Source organism: Hippichthys cyanospilos, chromosome 7, assembly GCF_059441005.1.
Source record: "Hippichthys cyanospilos isolate Australia breed blue-spotted pipefish chromosome 7, RoL_Hcya_1.0, whole genome shotgun sequence".
Lineage (NCBI taxonomy): Eukaryota > Metazoa > Chordata > Actinopteri > Syngnathiformes > Syngnathidae > Hippichthys > Hippichthys cyanospilos.
The window spans coordinates 16,304,332-16,322,786 of NC_142375.1; the positions used below are offsets into that span (position 1 = coordinate 16,304,332).

Here is an 18,455-nt window from a genome sequence, read left to right on the forward strand (position 1 = left end):
CGTTTGGGAGTTACAATGGCTAATTATTCTACACACCCACCAAACACACAGACAAAAAAAAAAAAATGCCAGAAAAGATTGCTGTACAGCAAGAAATGACCTTAGCCTTTGTATACAGTATGGTATGATGTGTGTAGATGACTAAAAATATGTTTTGCTTGACAAATTTGATGAGGATCCAAACAGAGGACAGAAAAATGCTGTCATCATGGGTCAAGTGAGTATGAATTTGAAATCTCATTGGTAACGTAGTTCAAGTTACATGTCAGCACTACTGTTTCTAATTATCTATAATTATTGTATGCATTTAAGTTTTTTTATATAATTGTGCCAAATTTTCAATTATTGTATTTTATATAACTTGCAGGTTTTTTTTGCTACTATTTTACTATGAAAATGTTGCAGTTCGTGTTTTTTTTCTTAACCTAAGCACAAGAATGGAATCAGTGCATCTGCTTTTAGCAGATTCTTTTGCGTATTCCTAATGCAAGTGCTTCTTTTGCCACTTCTTATAAAATGACGTAACTAGCAACAGTCCCTAAAGTCCAGCACTAAATCAATGTAGAAAAAAAAGCGGAATTAATTGATGTACAATTTATCACAACCCATTCTATGTTTGAGGCCTAGGGCACGCCCACATTGTGTTACATCAACTTCCTATTAGAGACCCTATTGGTTATTCTTAAAGGGGAAGACATACAGAAAAACAAAAAAAAAAACGTCAGAAAGGGATGCTTCACTGCCATCAACGAGATGGAGGGAAATATTTGTTAGTTTTAAAAAATATATATTAGTCAAAAAATGGTGTGGGGTTTGGTTGTGTTACCAAACGTAATTCTTCGGAAGGCGGAGCACCATTGGGCTAGCCTGAACCTTCCCCTTTAAGTCAGCCGACTCCGCCATGTCGTCACTATCGGCCTAACACAACAGCAGGACTCACCTCACCTCCAACCTCACACCCGTCCGGTCTCCACGTCCGTCGGCAGCAACCATTAACAAAACGCGTCTCTCCCTGCCATGCACCCCATCGCCCCGCTGCTATCCGCCCTGCTGATCGTCCACTTTTGGGGCCGGGGTCGGGGCTACTTCCCCGAGGAGCGCTGGAGCCCGGAGTCCCCTCTCCTCGCCCCGCGCGTGGTTGTCTCGCTCATCTGCCGCAACTCTGAACACTCTTTGCCGCTCTTCCTTGGAGCCTTGGAGCGCCTCCGTTACCCGAAGGATCGCATTGCCTTGTGGTGAGTGTTGGAACCTCTCACTTTTACTCACAATAATAGACGCGATCTTGACAGGTACTGATATTGAAGTCTCATCAAGAGTTTGTCCAACCAGTTTTTTTTTCTTTCCCAACCTCCCTTTTTATTCTGATCCTTCCCAGTATATATTTGATGTGACCTCAGGTTGTGTTTTTATATTAGTTTAATCGTTTGGGTGCTTCAATTTGCGCTTGTACTGACGATAAAAAAGTGAGAATTTTCCCAGAGTGATGCACGGTAGTCAGCGCAAGTCAATTCGTTAGTGAAAAGTTCCATTCAGTTCGGGATCTTCTCTCGTTCCCCCCTCGCATTCCCCCCATCTGTCCCAGCCCCTTTTTCCTGCCACATCTTTAGAGTCTTCTGGAAACACCGCCTCACTCTTCTCCACCCCACCGTCTTGGCAGAAAAGCTATAGAACTTAATTTCCCTGTATCCTAGAGGTGGCAAAAGTTCTCACACTCTTCACTCAAGTAAAAGTATAGATCCTTGTGAAATATGAAAAATCTAAATTTAACTCCTGTAAAAGTAAAACATTGAAAACTCTGAAATGTAATTCAGGACAAAAATAGAGAAATAGCTTTTTTACTTTCAAACTCATTGTCTCAACCACATTAGAACGTCCAATGTCCAGCTATTAAGTCTTGTAAAGCACAGCTGTGAACAGAAAGTCATTCCAGGTCATAGAGCATCATCGGCCATGTGTTGACTGAGGAAATACCAAGATGTGCATACCAAGCTGTCATCTTGGCAACATATGTCTACTTTGATTATTGTAAAATGTAAGACATTTAAAAAATGTACCGTTTTAGTCTTTTATTGACTTACATTGAGAAGCAAAAAAAGAGATCCACTTTTAGCATGTTTTTTTGTAGAGCAAGACAGCTTTGATAAAATGGTTTTGCAGATAATGAAACCTTCAATGTAGTTTTGAATCCGTTTTTTATTTATTTATTTATTATAGTCAGTCGATGGTGGTTTTTAGGACAATTTGCATTTACCACAAATTTTACTAATCCAAAGCAAATTTGAATCAGATAGCTTTATGTGTCCTCAACATTTTTTATGTGTTTATGAGACATTTTTTACTTTTCTATTTCTACCTCATGTCCTCATCCAGAGTTAAAAAAAAAAGAGCCCCTTTTGACAAAGAAACGTCTAAGAAATAGAAAGCAAAGATATATGTTTTCAAATGTCGGAAGTAAAACTAAGAAATCGTTAGAAATATAAGCAAATAAAGTACAAATACTTGTTTCACATCGCTCCATGGTATCCAGCCCCAGACTTGTTATTTCTGCAGCTTGCTTCCTCTTGTTTTGATCATGTGCCAGTAGGCCTGCCTTTGGGAGATTAAACAAATCTTTTCATCTGCTTTCATATTTGACAGATTATATTATATTTTGGCACATAAGTGGTTTTGCAACGCAAGGGTGCATCAACAGTGTGAAGCAGACTAGAGCGTGGTTAGAATAATTTTGTGCTTTTGAACTAAATTTAGACATAAGTAAATATATTGTTCACTCAAGTGGGGGGGCTGTCTCCTTTGAATGTTGAATTTAGTATAAACCCAGCACGCATTCATTCATTTCCCTGGATTCTGGCCAGAAATGTCAGATTAGTATATCCATGTGGCAAGCTTGAGCACAGCTCTTTTTTGTGTGTGTGTCTTCTGTGAAATACCTTCTAGGAAGTTTCAAAACATAAACTCAATGGCCCTAGTCACCTGTCAATACCTGCAGTTAAAAACCAAAAATTGGGAGATGAAGCACCCTGGCACGCAGCCTCATATAAACACATACATATGACATGTTGATTGTTATGGTGAAAGCTTGTGCTGCGTGGACTTGCAGGATAGGAAATAACCTTACATAAAGCTTAGATTCTTGCCTCCCTCAGCTTGTGTTGTCACAGTGGTTGCCATATTTTTTTGTTTTGTTTTTGCAGTGTTTACAAACTGACTGTCTGTCTTTGTCATCTGTTAATATTGTATCATCGGTTTCTTCAACTGAAAAAAACAGATATTGCAGATATTGATCATTTTGGTATTTGTATTAAAAAAAATGGTTCGTCCACCAGGTTTTCCGCCCCGAAAAATTCTGGAAGGCACGCGTTGTGGAAAATCTGGCCCGCTTGGAGGAGCGTGGTCGCCGAAATGACGTCATTGTTGCGCGGGGAGCCGTGTGGAGCTTGGCTATTATTTACCAGTGTGAAATGGCGTTGAGTTTCTCACCTAATTCCTAATATAGTAGTATACAGTGCGAGCTGTCAATTGAGATCCATTTTGAAAAATCTGATTGGCAAAAATTTTGAATAAATTCAGTTTGAAAAGACCCAAAATGACGTTTTGACTGCTAATTGATTAAAATTTGCTTAAAAGTAAATAATGTGCTTGGTTCTAAGTAAGCTTCTTTTTTTGCACCCAGCAAGTAAGTTAGCTGTGTTGCCTGTGTGCCAAGTTTTTGCAATGTCTTAAGTGAATTTGTTTTAGTTATTATTTACTTTATTTATTTGTTTATTATTATTATTTGTAAGTATCAAGCCTTGAAGACTTGGTTATATACTGTACTGCTTGTTTAAAAAAGGGCCATAAATAGACACTTTTTACCAAACATAATGAATAATTATTAATCATGATCATAAATAATAATCGTGATTTCAATTTTGACCAAAATAATTGTGATGATCATTTTGGACATAGTCCTGCAGCCCCATGGTGTTCTAATCTCGTGAGATCTCGTTGAATGTGATTTTTGACTGTGCTTTTGTACTACACCTAACCTTAGCCTCTGCAGTTTGGATGGTTCCAGGTTCAGGGAAATGCTTGTAGACATTAGAGAGAGCATGAGAACATGAAAAAGGCCGTGCTGTGAAGTGCTCGCATGTAAGTGCTGAGACGGCACTTGAATGTGAGAACACCACACACAGATGGCAAAGTAACCGCCTGCAGCACGCCGTCCATCAGCGGCTACAAAATGCCGGAGGGTGTAAATGCATTTTCTCTATCACCTACACATTCCATGTGTCGCTCTTTGGCCCCGCCCATCATGCTCCAAGATTTGTTTTGATAACGCAGACTGCATGCAATCCGCGTCCCCTCCTCCTACTCAATCTTTGTCTGTGTGCCACAGCTCGTATTGATAGGACATAGCTATGCTCTTGTCAAAAAAGCTACATAACATGAAAAGAACATGAAAAGAACACTTGTTTTCACAAGATGTTTCATTGCAATACAATGTGTTCAGGGATTCTTATGTCTGCCTCACATTTTGCATGCGTTTTTAAAAATATATTTCTATATTTTTAATGAAGTTATTGTATCTTTATTTAAAAGTAATGTGCATCTCTCCTATAAAATTCAATACAAGAGGTGCAATATGATTCAAGGACGAAAAGATTTGAAGGTGGAATTATTCAGTTTAGTTTAATTCAGTGGGATTACAGTTAGATTCACTATGGTGCACAACACCTTTAAGTTTAATAGGCCATAGGCTGCCACTTTACATTTTTGGTGTTAATATTTGCTATTGCTCAATCAGACATGTGAGTATCATTTTATTATAGTGTTAACCATATTCTATTAGTTTTTTATAAACTATTGATCAATTTAAAGTATTGAAAATTGCTAACTTTCACAAAGTGATGCTAATGCTTGAACAAACTTGCCAAACTTTTCCGGGTGTCCGGAAAAGTGAACATTTTGTAGATACAGTACCAGATGTCATCTATGTATAGAAATGAACGTGTCAGTATTGTAAATGTGACATTTCTTTCAAAGACACGTATTTCTTTCCAATAAAAGATAATTCAATGCATATCTTGCTGTATTTTAAGAGGAATGATTTTATTCAAAACGATCCAAGAACATTTTTTTTAAATAAAAATCTATTTTGTAATTGAAATAATTATTTTTGCGTTTATACTTTTTAATTTAAATGGATATGTGAATACATTTAATGTGGGTATTCCCTTTCCTTGTACAATCCCAGTGCATGCAAATTTAAACTGCTACTAACGTTCACGTTGTGATATTCATGTGCATCACTAACATGAGAGCCGTTGCTCTTTTACACTTCTTGCTCCTGGTTGTGACCAATCTCGAAGTTATTATAATAAATATGGATGGAGCAGAACAGAAAACAATAGTGCGCTCTGGGCATTTGTGAGCCAGACTAATGAGGTGATTATATTACACTCCTGTGATTGATACGGTGCTCAAGAAACAGTCATTGAACCAGTGCAGCCAAATTATATCACCCTAGAATCCTTTTTATGAAGACCATATTTTATAAGGAGACATTTTAATTAGGCATCAGCACCTCTGCTGTTACAATATATTTAATCAGTGAATCCCTTTGAAGTGCCTGGTTTTGTGCGGCATACACTGAAAAAGTCTGTGTCCCTCTTCTCGCCACAGGGTGGCGACAGATCACAACATAGATAACACAACTGCCGTCCTTCGAGAGTGGCTCATCAAAGTGCAGAATGACTATCATTATGTGGAGTGGAGACCAGATGATAAATCTAGGTAATTTTGTGCGTGAACTTGAGTCGGTGGGCGACCAAACCCCATTTTGTGTTTTAGCGCCAACCACCTATGTCACCTGTTACCTCTAGTGCCTTTGAGGACGAGGTGGGGCCCAAACACTGGAATAATCTTCGCTATGAACACGTCATGAAGCTTCGTCAGGGGGCGTTGGACACAGCCCGTGAGATCTGGGCTGACTACCTACTGGTATGTTGTCTGTCAATCAACATCCTCATAGAGCCGCTTGCGTTATGCACTCCGCATTTAAAAATATACGGATGGTCAGGCATTATCATGAAGGAATTCAAATGAAGTGACCATTTGAAATTGTATGAAAAGCAATTTCAAATTTAATTCTAGAGTAACTGAATGCCTTGCTTTCTGTTAATTGCAAAATCGATGGAAATGGCCAGGCACCTTTATCATGTCACTGTGAAACATGAGCCACAGCGTATTTGGACATATTTTACTCACCCACTTTGTTTTGGACATTTTAATGGGGGAGTTGGCGGTAACAGAGATGTTTGCCAGTGGATGATAAAGCTTACATCCTGTTGCTATGGTTACCAGTCGAAATGCACTTCTTATTTCTGGGAGAGCTCCTTGTACATTCAGCATGTTTCCCAGCCAGACACATTTCCCACCAGTTCAGTTATCGTATAAGAACATACAGAAGATCCAAGAGCAGAGCGATCTTTTCACCTCCATCATCCCCTTTTCTTTGCTAACAGGTAGTCGACTGTGACAACCTGCTCACCAACCCAGATGTGTTATGGAAACTGATGAAAGAAAACAAGACCATTGTTGCCCCAATGCTGGAGTCTCGAGCTGCATACTCCAACTTCTGGTGTGGCATGACTTCACAGGTAATGTTGATAGATCATATGTTAGCAGTGCACAATTTGTGCAGGTATATTACAGTATATCCACTTTACATATACATGTCCTACAAATTTAAAAAATGATTCCCAAAACCAACCTACGGGAACTAACCGGGGCAAAGGCTCTGCAACCTGCAGAACTGGCAGAAGGCTACAAAACACAGCAGTAATTGCCTATGCTTCAGTAGCAGGCAATTAAAATGTGTTAGTTTTTTGGACAATACACGAGTATGTACGGTCACCGATTGTTGCATTTTGATTAGCTCAAGCAATGCTTTTATAGTGCAATCACTTATCCATATTTGGAGGAGGGTTGATTTGGGACTGAGGATATCTGATTACATTTTTTTTTTTCCTGTGCATGCGCGCATCAAGCAAACGCAAATTGTGCTACCTGAGAGCAACATCTCAGAATTGTGTCAGTTTAAATTCAGCATTAACAATTTTATGTACAGGAGACATTAAAGTCTACCCTTGCTTGTTAACTCATTAACCACCATTGGCGGCTATACACCTTCATTCATTTTTACTATGCGGTCAATGTATGTATAAGTTAACTCATTGACTGCTAATGAGATCAATATATTTCAAAAATCAGTTTTAAATTGGTCAGTAGTGAGTGAGTTGGAATACCAGATTTCTGTAACATGAAAACACATTTTCAAGGTTAAATATTTTGCCATTGATTCCAAATGGCTGAAAAAAAACACTGTTCATCCAAAATAAAAATAAAAAAAATACACACATAATTGATTTGAACAGGTTATAGGTTTCATGAATGGTACAACATGTGTTGAATGATTTGAATTGACCCCAATCTCTTTATGATGACACCAAAAAACACAACATTTGAACACGGTTGTGTAGACTTTTTCTATCCACAATCTTCACCATTCCTTGTGGTTCAAGCAGTACTCCTTGTGGAGGAAATAGAAATACCAATGAACACCCTGTCTCCATTCCCAGAGGATGACAAGTGAGCATGAAGGTTTTTGTAAAGGCAGCTTTCGTATGGAATTGGATTTGATTTTCCATACGTATCAGAGTGTATAAGACTGCATGCAAATGCTCTACAGTATGTATATTGCCATTCCCTTGCAAGGTTATTTCACATGATTCTTGCCGGCGTTTTTATACAGTTTGCATATGGGACGTAAGGCTAATCTGCACATAAATAAGTTACGCTTCCTGGCAGTAAGAGGTGGCAGGAGCGTGAAATAGTTGAGACACTGGGCGTGAGACTAAATTCCAAACACAGGAATCGTCTCTGTAGTTCTGAAGTATGTGTTCAGATGCAGCAAAGAAAATGATCATGACCATCTTCAAAAATGTATGAAGTGCACTTCTGCTAGTTTACCTTTCTTTCTTTGAGGTATTTTATCTGCCTCTATTCATACCAATAACATAGTCTTTAGGTTATTGTGTAATATGGCTGTCACTATTGATTTATCCATCCATTATCCGTAGCCGCTTACCCTCACTTGGTTCGCTGGATTGCTAGTGCCTATCTCAGCAGTCTTCGAGCAGTAGGTGGGGGACACCCTGGACTGGTTGGGAGCCAATCGCAGGCGATCAAATGTTTTTTTTTTATTTAAAAAAAAAAAAAAATAAAACATTAAAACCCCTTGTGGACCATCTCTAGATACGTCTGACACCACTACCTGAAAGTCACTAACAGATGTCGCTTCAATAATATTCCATTAGCACACCGGAAGTTTGCCCTGCCTTTTAGCAACTATGAGGTCAATAACTTCCTGTTCTTCTTCATGTTCTTCTTCTTCTTGATCAGCAGACTAGTAATATTTCATGCTTGACTACCCCCTGCAGGTTACAATTTGAACATCTAAAACCGAGCCACTACAAATTGACACGATGGTTTATATTCTCAATTAATAAAGCCTTAGTGGTTTTTAGGAAGTTGTTTTTTTTTTTTTTAGGGGGGGGGCGTGCTCTAAGTGTTTTTCAGCCACTATATGGTGCACTGGACAAGCAATGGAGCTATAAAGTCACTTATAGGCGACACATTGACAATATTCCATTAGTGGAGCTGTCTGTTAGCTACTATGAGGTCAATAACCCCCCCCCCCCCCCCCCCCCCCCATGTAGAAATGACCGTGTAGAAAAAGGTGGGGCAAATATGATTCCTATGAAGCATCGAGGCTGAGTCGTATTTTTAAAGTTGACTCACCCTCCTTGGTCAAATTGTTTTCCCATCCCTACTTTGTAGTCAGATGTGCTTTTAGAAAGATAAACAAATGCTCTGACAATCGTCCCAGAATGAGGCCCAACGTGTGCACCATCTTGGCAGGGCTATTACAAGCGAACGCCAGCCTATATACCAATCAGGAAGCAGGAGCGTCTCGGGTGTTTTGCCGTACCGATGGTCCACTCAACATACTTGGTGGACTTACGGAAGGAAGCCTCTCGTCTATTGGCTTTTTACCCGCCGCATCCAGAATACAGCTGGGCCCTTGATGACGTCATCGTGTTTGCCTACTCTGCTCGCATGGCAGGTGAGGTGGATGAAATATTTTGGCGGGGGGAAATGTTGATACATTTTGGAATGACTGTCATCCGCTGACTGTCAGATATTCAGATGTACGTGTGCAACAAAGAAAGCTACGGACACTTTCCTGTGCCTATGCGTTCCCACGCTACTCTGTTGGATGAAGCCGAGAGCTTCTTGCACACACATCTTGAGATCATGGGTGAGTTCAATGTCAAATTATAAAACAAGAATGTGCACACTGTATATAAGGCAGCACAACTTATTGCACAGCGCAGTAAAGCAGGTTTCATTTTACTACTAAAATAGTTCTATTGTCGTTCTTTTTCTCCAGTTTCAAACATTAGCAGACAGTTATAGAAAACAATAAATTATGCATTATGCACAACAAAAAGCATGTCAACTCTAGCTATGGGCTTTTTTTTCTGAGCAACCAGTGAATGTTTTTGAACGAGTTATTCCTCCAACAGAAACATATTTTTGTAACCAAAGTGCTTTAGTCCTTATCTTTTATACTCGTATGCCACACGACGTGTATTCATCCAATGAGGGGCAAAGAAAAATAGCCTTGCTTTGCTGAATTTGACTGGGCATGGCATTTAGAGCTGTAGGCTGCGTTTTGGGAGCCTGTGATTCATTGCATATTCTCTTTGTAACCCTCTGCCATCTTCTTTCAAAGTGAAAAATCCTCCACTGGAATATTCCAGCTTCCTCACTCTTCCTCCCAAACAGCCAAGCAAGATTGGCTTTGATGAGGTACAGTCTTGTTTTTTCCTCACACATTCATGTAAACACGCAGGTCCAAGCACATTTGTGAGGATTTGCATTTGTGTGCATGCAGGTGTTCATGATAAATTTGGTGCGGAGAGTTGACCGGCGTGAGCGTATGCTAAGGACTTTACAGGAGATGGAGATCAGCTGTAAAATTGTTGCTGCCGTGGATGGCAAGTACGTTTCGTCTCCCATGTGGTTATTTGAAGAGAAGCATGCATGGTGTATTTAGCGTTTCCCTTGAAAACTTGCTTAGCCTGGTGTTGAGGGATGGACTGGGAAAATACTCCTTGCAGAGTAGTAGCGGGGCCTCGACAACAAATGACACCCGACGATGACTTTTCGCCAATATTGATGTAGAAAGGGAGTGTGTGTGTGTGTGTGTGACGGATGGCTAATTATTACTCACCGTGTGATGTTGGGGCTTTGCCTGGCAGTGGGGCAGGAAAAGTCTGCTTGCCCGCCAGGTTTATAATACACGGAGGAAAACTAGTATTTTTTTAAAGAGATGAGACTAAGGTGAAATGATCATTACATAAACTGATCATTTAAAGCTCATAAATACCACTTAGAGTATAAATGTGTGTATGCCTGTGCAACATTGTTTAATAAGATCCATTAGTTTATTCAATTATGCAAAGATATAAAAATTAAAAGATAATATTTACCATCTGATTTATTTATATATATATATATATATATATATATATATATATATATATATATATATATATACACACACACCGATATTTATTTTACAATCTCATCCATACGATGTATTAATCCTCTTGCTAATCTCTTTGTTTATCTCTCATCCGTTCATCAGGGCTCTGAACAAGAGTGATATTGAGTCCATGGGGATTAATATGCTGCCGGGGTACAAAGACCCATATCACGGTCGACCTCTGACCAAGGGTGAACTGGGTTGTTTCCTCTCTCATTACAACATCTGGAAGGAGGTGAGGGTTTTGTCTTTGTATTTACATAACAGTTATTACAACAGCTTGCATCAGCAGGCGTGAAGAATGTGGTTTGGTCTTTATGAATAAACATTAGTAAGCATTATGTCTTCAACAACTGAATTACATCTTATGCACGTTTTCAAGGACACCAAGTTCAGAAACATACACTATTCCCTCACTATAAGACTATTAATGCCTTCCTGAGAGAAATATTTTGAAGTAAGCCATTTTACAGCCTTAAAACATATTAGTTAACGTCCCCAAAGCACTGGATGAAAAAAACAAACACTATCATCGAGGAAAAACCCAACAAAAACAACAAACGAACATGTATAATGAATGAAAAGACAATGCAAAAAAAAGTAAAATCACCAAGCAAAAGAACAAAAAAAGGAAAAATAATAATAAATACCAACAATATAATAATCAAAAACAAATGAAAAACATTTAATAAAAGAAAACTAAAATGAAAAATAAGATTAATGAAATAACACAGTGTAATAAATGAAAAAACAAAAACATAAAAAAACAGAACAAGTAAAAAATACAATAAATGAAGACATATTAAAAAAGCCAAATGTAAAGCATATAGAATTGAAAAACATAATAAACAAAAAATCACTTCACATAGTTTACTTATTGCATACATTTTGCCCAACAATAAACGAGGGGACACTAAGTGAATTTTAAAAGTGACTGAAATTGTTACTTCCTTTCACACTACTTGCTGCTCTCAGAAACCTTTTTAGCTGGAGAATACTTTTTGTGTATAAAATGCCAAATGCAAATTATGCTCTTCTCATCTCTTTATTCAGTACAAACATCTCATTTACAAAGTCTGGACAAGGCTGGAAAAATAGTTCAGTTTTATATTTTTCAGTGTTGAAAAAAAAACCTACCTACTGTGACATCTAGGTCAAACAAAAAAGAAAAAAAATATTGAAGTGTCATTGAATGTGTGTGTGCGTGCAGATAGTGGATCGCGGCCTGCAGACTTCCCTGGTCATCGAGGACGACCTGCGCTTTGAGGTGTTCTTTAAACGCCGTCTCCAGGCGTTGCTGCAGGAGGTGACAACACACAAGCTTGACTGGGATCTCATGTGAGTCAATGCAATGAAAAGTCACTGTTAAAAATAGACAGGATTATTTCTCCCTTATACAAAAAAACAATCCCTCCATCTGTCATCCGCTGTTTCCTCGACACCATTGACCAGACATTAAATTTGCCGTCACCCAGTCTTTTCACATTCATAGGCAAAATCAGTGAATAAATACTGAATATTATATCTGAATGTTTCTCTGAAATGATTACTTTTCCTTCCATTCATGCAGTTATATTGGACGGAAACGAATGCAGGTGGATCATCCAGAAAAGTCTGTACCAAATGTTCACAATTTGGTGGAGGCTGATTACTCATACTGGACTTTAGGCTACATGCTGTCCTTACAAGGAGCCCAAAAGCTCCTCAAGGCTGAGCCTCTGAAAAAGATGCTTCCGGTTGATGAGTTCCTTCCTGTCATGTTTGACAAACATCCTGTGTGAGTATAACCCTCCCCTTTAGATGTTTTTTTTTGAACTTTCTCCAAAGATGGCTTTTTCATATTACTGTAATTCCCCAAATATAAGACAAATATAAGACCACAAATGTGTGGGTGTGTCTTATAAACGGTAACTTAAAAAATTGATATATTTTTTTCTGTTTTTTACACCAGTCAAAGAAGATTGAATTGTGAGCCACATAAATCGAGTTTTGACCAACTGATATGCGTTTTTTTTTTTTTAAGACAGGAATTACCATAATGGGACAAGCTAAAAGGGGTGACATCAATTGGCCATTAGCAACAAGTGCCTATTGCAGCTAGCAGCTGCTTGTGTTAGCTGAGGTTGTTACAGCATTATTCTCAAGAAAAGAAGCGAGCAGGCTGAACCACCATCCGAGTCCATCCTTGTTCACACACAGGAATACTACTAAAACGTAGAGGATCATGTAAAGGTTGCAATGTCTCCAGATGATTCAATGAAGACTGCACAGGTTAGATGACACGGAAAGGTATTCCTTTTGACTCGTTGATTAATTTTGGTCGTTTGGTATATACACACGATCATAAATTTGGTAAAACAGTGATGCTGCTCAACTTCTGGTATTTATGGTAAAATGAAGTTGAAGCGCGTCGCTAGGAAAGGAAAAAACAATTGCTTCAAGCGCATTCAATGTCACACCAGCGAGGCGTTCACATACTGCTCACAATGTGGGAAATGTTAAATTTTATTTCTAGCTTAACGCAACAAATATATAACTTGCGCATATGAACACAAGAAAATATTAAGCGTTTACAAACGGTAGGATTTATTCTGTTTTGCTGTACTTTTGTTACATTGTTGCCAAAGTGTTGATGCGTCTTCTACGTGGTAACATCGAAAATACCAGAATTTGACCCCCAAATTAAGGGGGCGTGCTATACACTGGTGCGTTTTATATTTTGGGAATTACACTGTGGCGTCTTCATGCGTCAAGTTGCAATGACCCTGTTAAACCGATTCTGTAAATTTGTGTCGTAATGGTGAATAATGTTTATTTCATAATTAATATTTATTATTCTATTTCAACCTTTGAGGAAAATATTTCTTGTTTGGTTTTGCAATCTAGGGCAGCAGGCTCAGAGTAGGTCACCTGGGTTTTGGGGAAAACTCCCCGTTGGCCGCTAGAGGGTTATTTTTTTAGCTCATTTCAAAATCAGCAAATCAAGTGGTTTTTTTTTTTGTTGTTGTTTTTTTGTTTTCTTTTGATTGATCAAGCTAAGCACAGAGTGACTTACTCGGCGTGAATTTTCGAATTTGGTTGGCCGTTTTTTTTGCACTACAAAGGCTGCTATTTGCTGCACATTGTCAAGATAAAGTGACTCATAAAAGCATTTGCGAAGCAAACAGCTCTTTCTCACTCTCACCCACTTGTTCTTAGTCACGCTCTTTCCCCTCGTCTCCTCCCGCTACCATTCGCTTGCCATGCCGACAGCCAATCAATACGCTTCGTCGGGACTCGGGAAGATGAGCATTTGCTACTTAAATGTAAACTAATTACCTTAAGCCCCTATCTCACTGAGGATCCGAGTGTTGGCGAAGGTACCTGCTCATTTGATCTGGTCAAGTTTTATTCAAAGTCGCAATTGTTCTTAAGACATTCTGAAACGTTTTTGAATGTTCTCAAACTGTCTTAATTGTTTTTTTGGTATCGTGATGACATTTTGAATACGTCACAAAAACATGTGAGACTGTTTCAGAATGTCTTAGATGGAAATTCAACTTTTTGGAGGTTTTAACCAAGTTCCAATGTTAATTGCTCACCATAAACACGCACAAAGTGATTTTTACTTCCTTGACCCATTGTTGAGGATTCTTTCCGTACTGGCTCTGCCCAGGCAGATAATATGGGGCATCCGTTATCGAGTTCATTATTTTTAGCTGAGTTTGCTGCAGCATTATTTTCAATAAAAGAAGCGAGCAGACCGAACCACCGTCCGAGTCCATCCTTGTTCACACTCTCTCTGTGCTGTAAAATTGCAGTGAGGATGACCCCCTTGTTTTTTGTAGACGTGCCCCCCGGAAACGTTATAAATCTTTGTCATCGTTTCTCCCTTTAGTTCAGACTACATGGAGTACTTCAAGGATCGGAACCTCCGCGCATTCTCGGCAGAGCCACTTTTGGTGTATCCGACCCACTACACAGGAGACGCAGGCTACATCAGTGACACGGAGACCTCCGTGGTCTGGAACAATGAGACAACCAAAACCGACTGGGACAGAGCCAAGTCCAGAAAAACTCAGGAGCAGGTGGAACTAAGTCTCGAGGCGCAGAACTCTGATGTATTACAGTCTGAGCTGGAGAACTGGAGTGTGCGGGATGAATTGTGATGCCTTCGGAGAACACTCTGTTACACACACACTGAGCAGGTTGACATACTGTACAGCAGAACAAAGCTGTGATAGTGAGCGGAATGTAGATGAGGCCGGATCGACGGACACAGTTCCAGCGAGACTTCCACCATCACTTGATCTTTCTCTTAAAGGAGGTGGTTAGATATACACTTCAAACAACTCTTGAAGAGTCACTTAAAATCCGCAAATCATTCCTTTTTTGCGTTTTGGATTAGCAATCCAAACTCTGAGAATGGAAAGAAGCGCTAATTTTTTAGTCATTTCTTTTAATCTAACACAAAAATGTCTTTTCACATTTCAATTTTAGGATAAAAACCAAGTTGTGAAATGAAAAAAAAAAATGACCGCAGGACTGAATTGGATGTCACTTGTTTCGGATTTTGAAGCTGAATATTTGACATCAAGTCATTTGAAAAGATAGGGCAGTGTGAAAAAGGAAAACCCACTCATGTTCATCATTCATCTTATATTTAATAAGGCTGTCAGTTTGGAATCTTTTTAAAATAGGTTAACCTATTGATTATTTAATCGAGTCATCAAACCTTGCGTATGCTAACCGGTAAGCAATCACGATTAGCATCAGCAATTACCATTTAAGTTCAACAAACTCTATCATTTAGGTCCCACTTACATTATGTTATATTGCCATTATACGTGTGCCAGTTTCCTTAAAGCTACAAAGAGGTCAATAACTTTCTGATCTTCTTCTTCTCGACAGACTGGACACATTTTGTGCTTGACTGCCCTCTATTGGTTAAGATTTGAACACCTAAAACCGAGCCACTATCGGTTGTTTGTTTAGTGACAGGTTGTATTCTCGGATAATACAGCCCTAGAGCTTTTTGGGAAGGTCTTCATTTTGGGAAACTCCATGTGCTAATGTCTATAATGAAAGCCCGCTTGTTACTAAATTAGTAAATGTTTTTAAGCACACAAATAGTGTCAGGCTACTATGAGGTTCAACAAAACAAGCAATGGAGCCGTATGTCAAGACGGTCTTTGCACGCGTGTTTTTTTTTTTTTCAAAGCACAAAAATATTATTTTTGTCACAATTTATAAAATTGGATAAGAAAGCAAACTTGTTATATCCCCTGTTTTTTGGGGGAGTCTTTCTCCCTTGCCACCATTGCAATGCCATGTATGTCTGCTAGAAAGATGTGTGCAGAAAATGGTGGCGCAAACTTGGTTCCAAGGCTAATCCCTTCAGTTGACCTTTTATTAAAGTCAACTTACCCGGCTTGGTCAACTTTAGTTTTCAGGCCTAATATCCAATAAATGTGTATAAATAGTTTTTTTTTTCACTTTTCTTAGCAAACGTTTTTAATTAAAAAAAAAAAAAAAGAACTAAAATATTTTAGCACCCTGAACTGTGGAACACATGCTCAGTTCCCACTTTTTTTTTTTTTTAAAAAAAAAGCACCACTCATGTTCATGCATTGTTATGGGCCCTGTCAACCCGGACAACTCTGGTGCATTTCATCCATCCCCGGGTTCTTCTCAATTAGGTGCTTTTTTTTTTTTATTATTATTATTTCTTTTTTAATTTTTATTTTTTTACTAACACAGAGACCTCAAACCCAGAAACAGGATCGCTTCAATGAAATATAGAAAACGTGGAATTTTTTTTTTACTTTATATTGGGTAGAAATAAAACAATGAAAAAGTTAGTCAAGTTTTCATATTATGTCTTTTTTATTTGCCGAATGAAAGTGAAAAGAACAAATGATACATTTATAATTTGGCAGTTTTTTTTTTTTTTTTTATTGCATTCCCCAATGGTCCAGATGTGACCAGACTGAAAGATTTCAGAAACGTTCAATTGAACTCAACTGTGGACTCAACACGTTTGGCTGCTTTGTTTGGTTGCATATGTTTTATGCTTTTATCCTTAATGGTTACACTTGGTTTCATCCGGAATTGGACTTTGACTCGGACCTTCGTGACTAAGAATTGACTTTGACTCGGGTAGATGTTGCTTTTTTTATTTATTTTTTTTAATTGCAGTCATTTCAATGCTAAGTACAAAATGTATAAAACAACAAACATGAATAGAACATCTCAATGGACTCGGTAAAGGTGAACTCGACTACAGCCCTGTCACTTACATCTTCAACCATTTCTTTCAAATACAGTTTAGAGAAAGTATTTGTTTCTCTGCAACTGAATGATGATAACGTTAAAACGGTAACTGTAAACATCAAACTCTTAATTGTATGCTTTGAGTTTTAATTCAAGGTCAAGGTGTTCTACTCTCTTGATGACCTTCAAATACTTGCTGTCCGTTAGTGTTTTGCCACTTGTATTTCCTCCATCACTACCAGTGCCTTGTTTCCTCTGCTGTGATGAGTTCGAAGACTAATGACTGTAAAATTATCCTGTAATGAACCAGATAAAAATGCATTGATATATTGAAACCTGGTGCTCATTTTGACGGTGTACTGTAGTTGGGAGAGACTAATTCTGCTCTTGGAACCAACTATTCGTTGTTTTATTTATTATCCATTAAGAACATTACTTAAATTTCTTTCATTGCCAGTGAATGTAAGTGCCATTTTCAATTAAATATTTAACACAACTGTGCTTTCATTATTTTTAGCTGAGTTTGCTGCAGCATTATTTTCAATAAAAGAAGCGAGCAGACCGAACCACAGTCCGAGTCCATCCTTGTTCACACACGGGAATATTTCTAAAACGTAGATGATCATGTTCAGCCAGTGCTCCAGATAGAGAATACGGAAAGTTATTTGATTTGACTCGTTTCTGGCATGTAGTATACACATAATCATGAAACTTGGTGAGACACGGATGCTGCTCAACTTTGGGTAGTTATGGTGAAATAAACTCAAGTTACGTCACGAGAAAAAGGAAAAAACTGCTTCGAGCGCATTCAAAGTTACACTGGCAGATGAGATTTATTCTGTTTTGCTATAGTTTTACATTGTTGCCAAAGTGTCGGTGCATCGTATAGAAAATACTAGAATTTGACTCCAAAATTGAAGGTGCATCGTATACACAGGTGCAGCTTACATTTGGAGTATTGCATTTTTCCCCGCTCAGAGGTTTCCAAGTGAAAATATTAAGATGATTACATTCGGGCCTTTGGTAGGTCAATAATTCATAACCACGAATTATAATGCCTTTTTATTTTTGGAGTGTTGACAGTGTGTGTGTGTGTGTGTGTGCTTCAACACATCACTTATTTTCCCAAACACGTAGCTTTTTTCCCCCACAAATAAAGTTAAAGGCGGAATAACTTCAGATAATCGTATTAATTGGTAGATCAGGAATTAATAACACGTTTTTAATGCATTTTTATTTTTCGACCAATGACAGCGTTTTCCAAAAAACTCCCTCTTTAATGTGCTTCAGTTACTTCCAGTTGTTCTTCTTTTGATCTGAGACTATTCGATATACTCCGGAACTGTTGATATTTCCTTTGTTGTTTTGTTAAGGGGCCCCCCCTCGCATGGAGAGTCACTTTATCAAACCGCCTCAGCTGTGATGATGTCAATATGATCTGCAGCCAGGAGAGGAATCTCTTTTAATTAGTGCCCACTGGTGCATGGCTGCAAGCACACAGGTGACTGCATGCCGCAGTTGGCCTCCAGCACTTCTCATCCTTCAC

At 38.5% G+C, this 18,455-nt stretch overlaps 1 protein-coding gene across 1 annotated transcript; it reads left to right on the top strand.

Moving 5' to 3' along the window:
* The first annotated feature begins 911 nt into the window (after positions 1–911).
* LOC148421277 (procollagen galactosyltransferase 1-like) lies at positions 912–17,475 on the top strand. Its single transcript, XM_088419570.1, has 12 exons — positions 912–1,235; positions 5,665–5,775; positions 5,865–5,982; positions 6,507–6,641; positions 8,965–9,169; positions 9,245–9,364; positions 9,842–9,918; positions 10,004–10,110; positions 10,760–10,892; positions 11,868–11,995; positions 12,228–12,434; positions 14,535–17,475. Exons 1-12 carry the CDS (start codon positions 1,018–1,020, stop codon positions 14,803–14,805), a joined length of 1,830 nt encoding a protein of 609 aa, XP_088275696.1. The 5' UTR covers positions 912–1,017; the 3' UTR covers positions 14,806–17,475.
* The last annotated feature ends 980 nt before the right edge of the window (positions 17,476–18,455 follow it).

Excerpts from the sequence above, each read along its gene's own strand:
- LOC148421277 (XM_088419570.1), top strand. The coding sequence starts at position 1,018 with ATGCACCCCATCGCCCCGCTGCTATCCGCCCTGCTGATCGTCCACTTT. Across the intron at positions 9,170-9,244 it reads CTACTCTGCTCGCATGGCAG|ATATTCAGATGTACGTGTGC; the intron begins GTGAGGTGGATG and ends GCTGACTGTCAG. Across the intron at positions 9,365-9,841 it reads CACACATCTTGAGATCATGG|TGAAAAATCCTCCACTGGAA; the intron begins GTGAGTTCAATG and ends CTTCTTTCAAAG.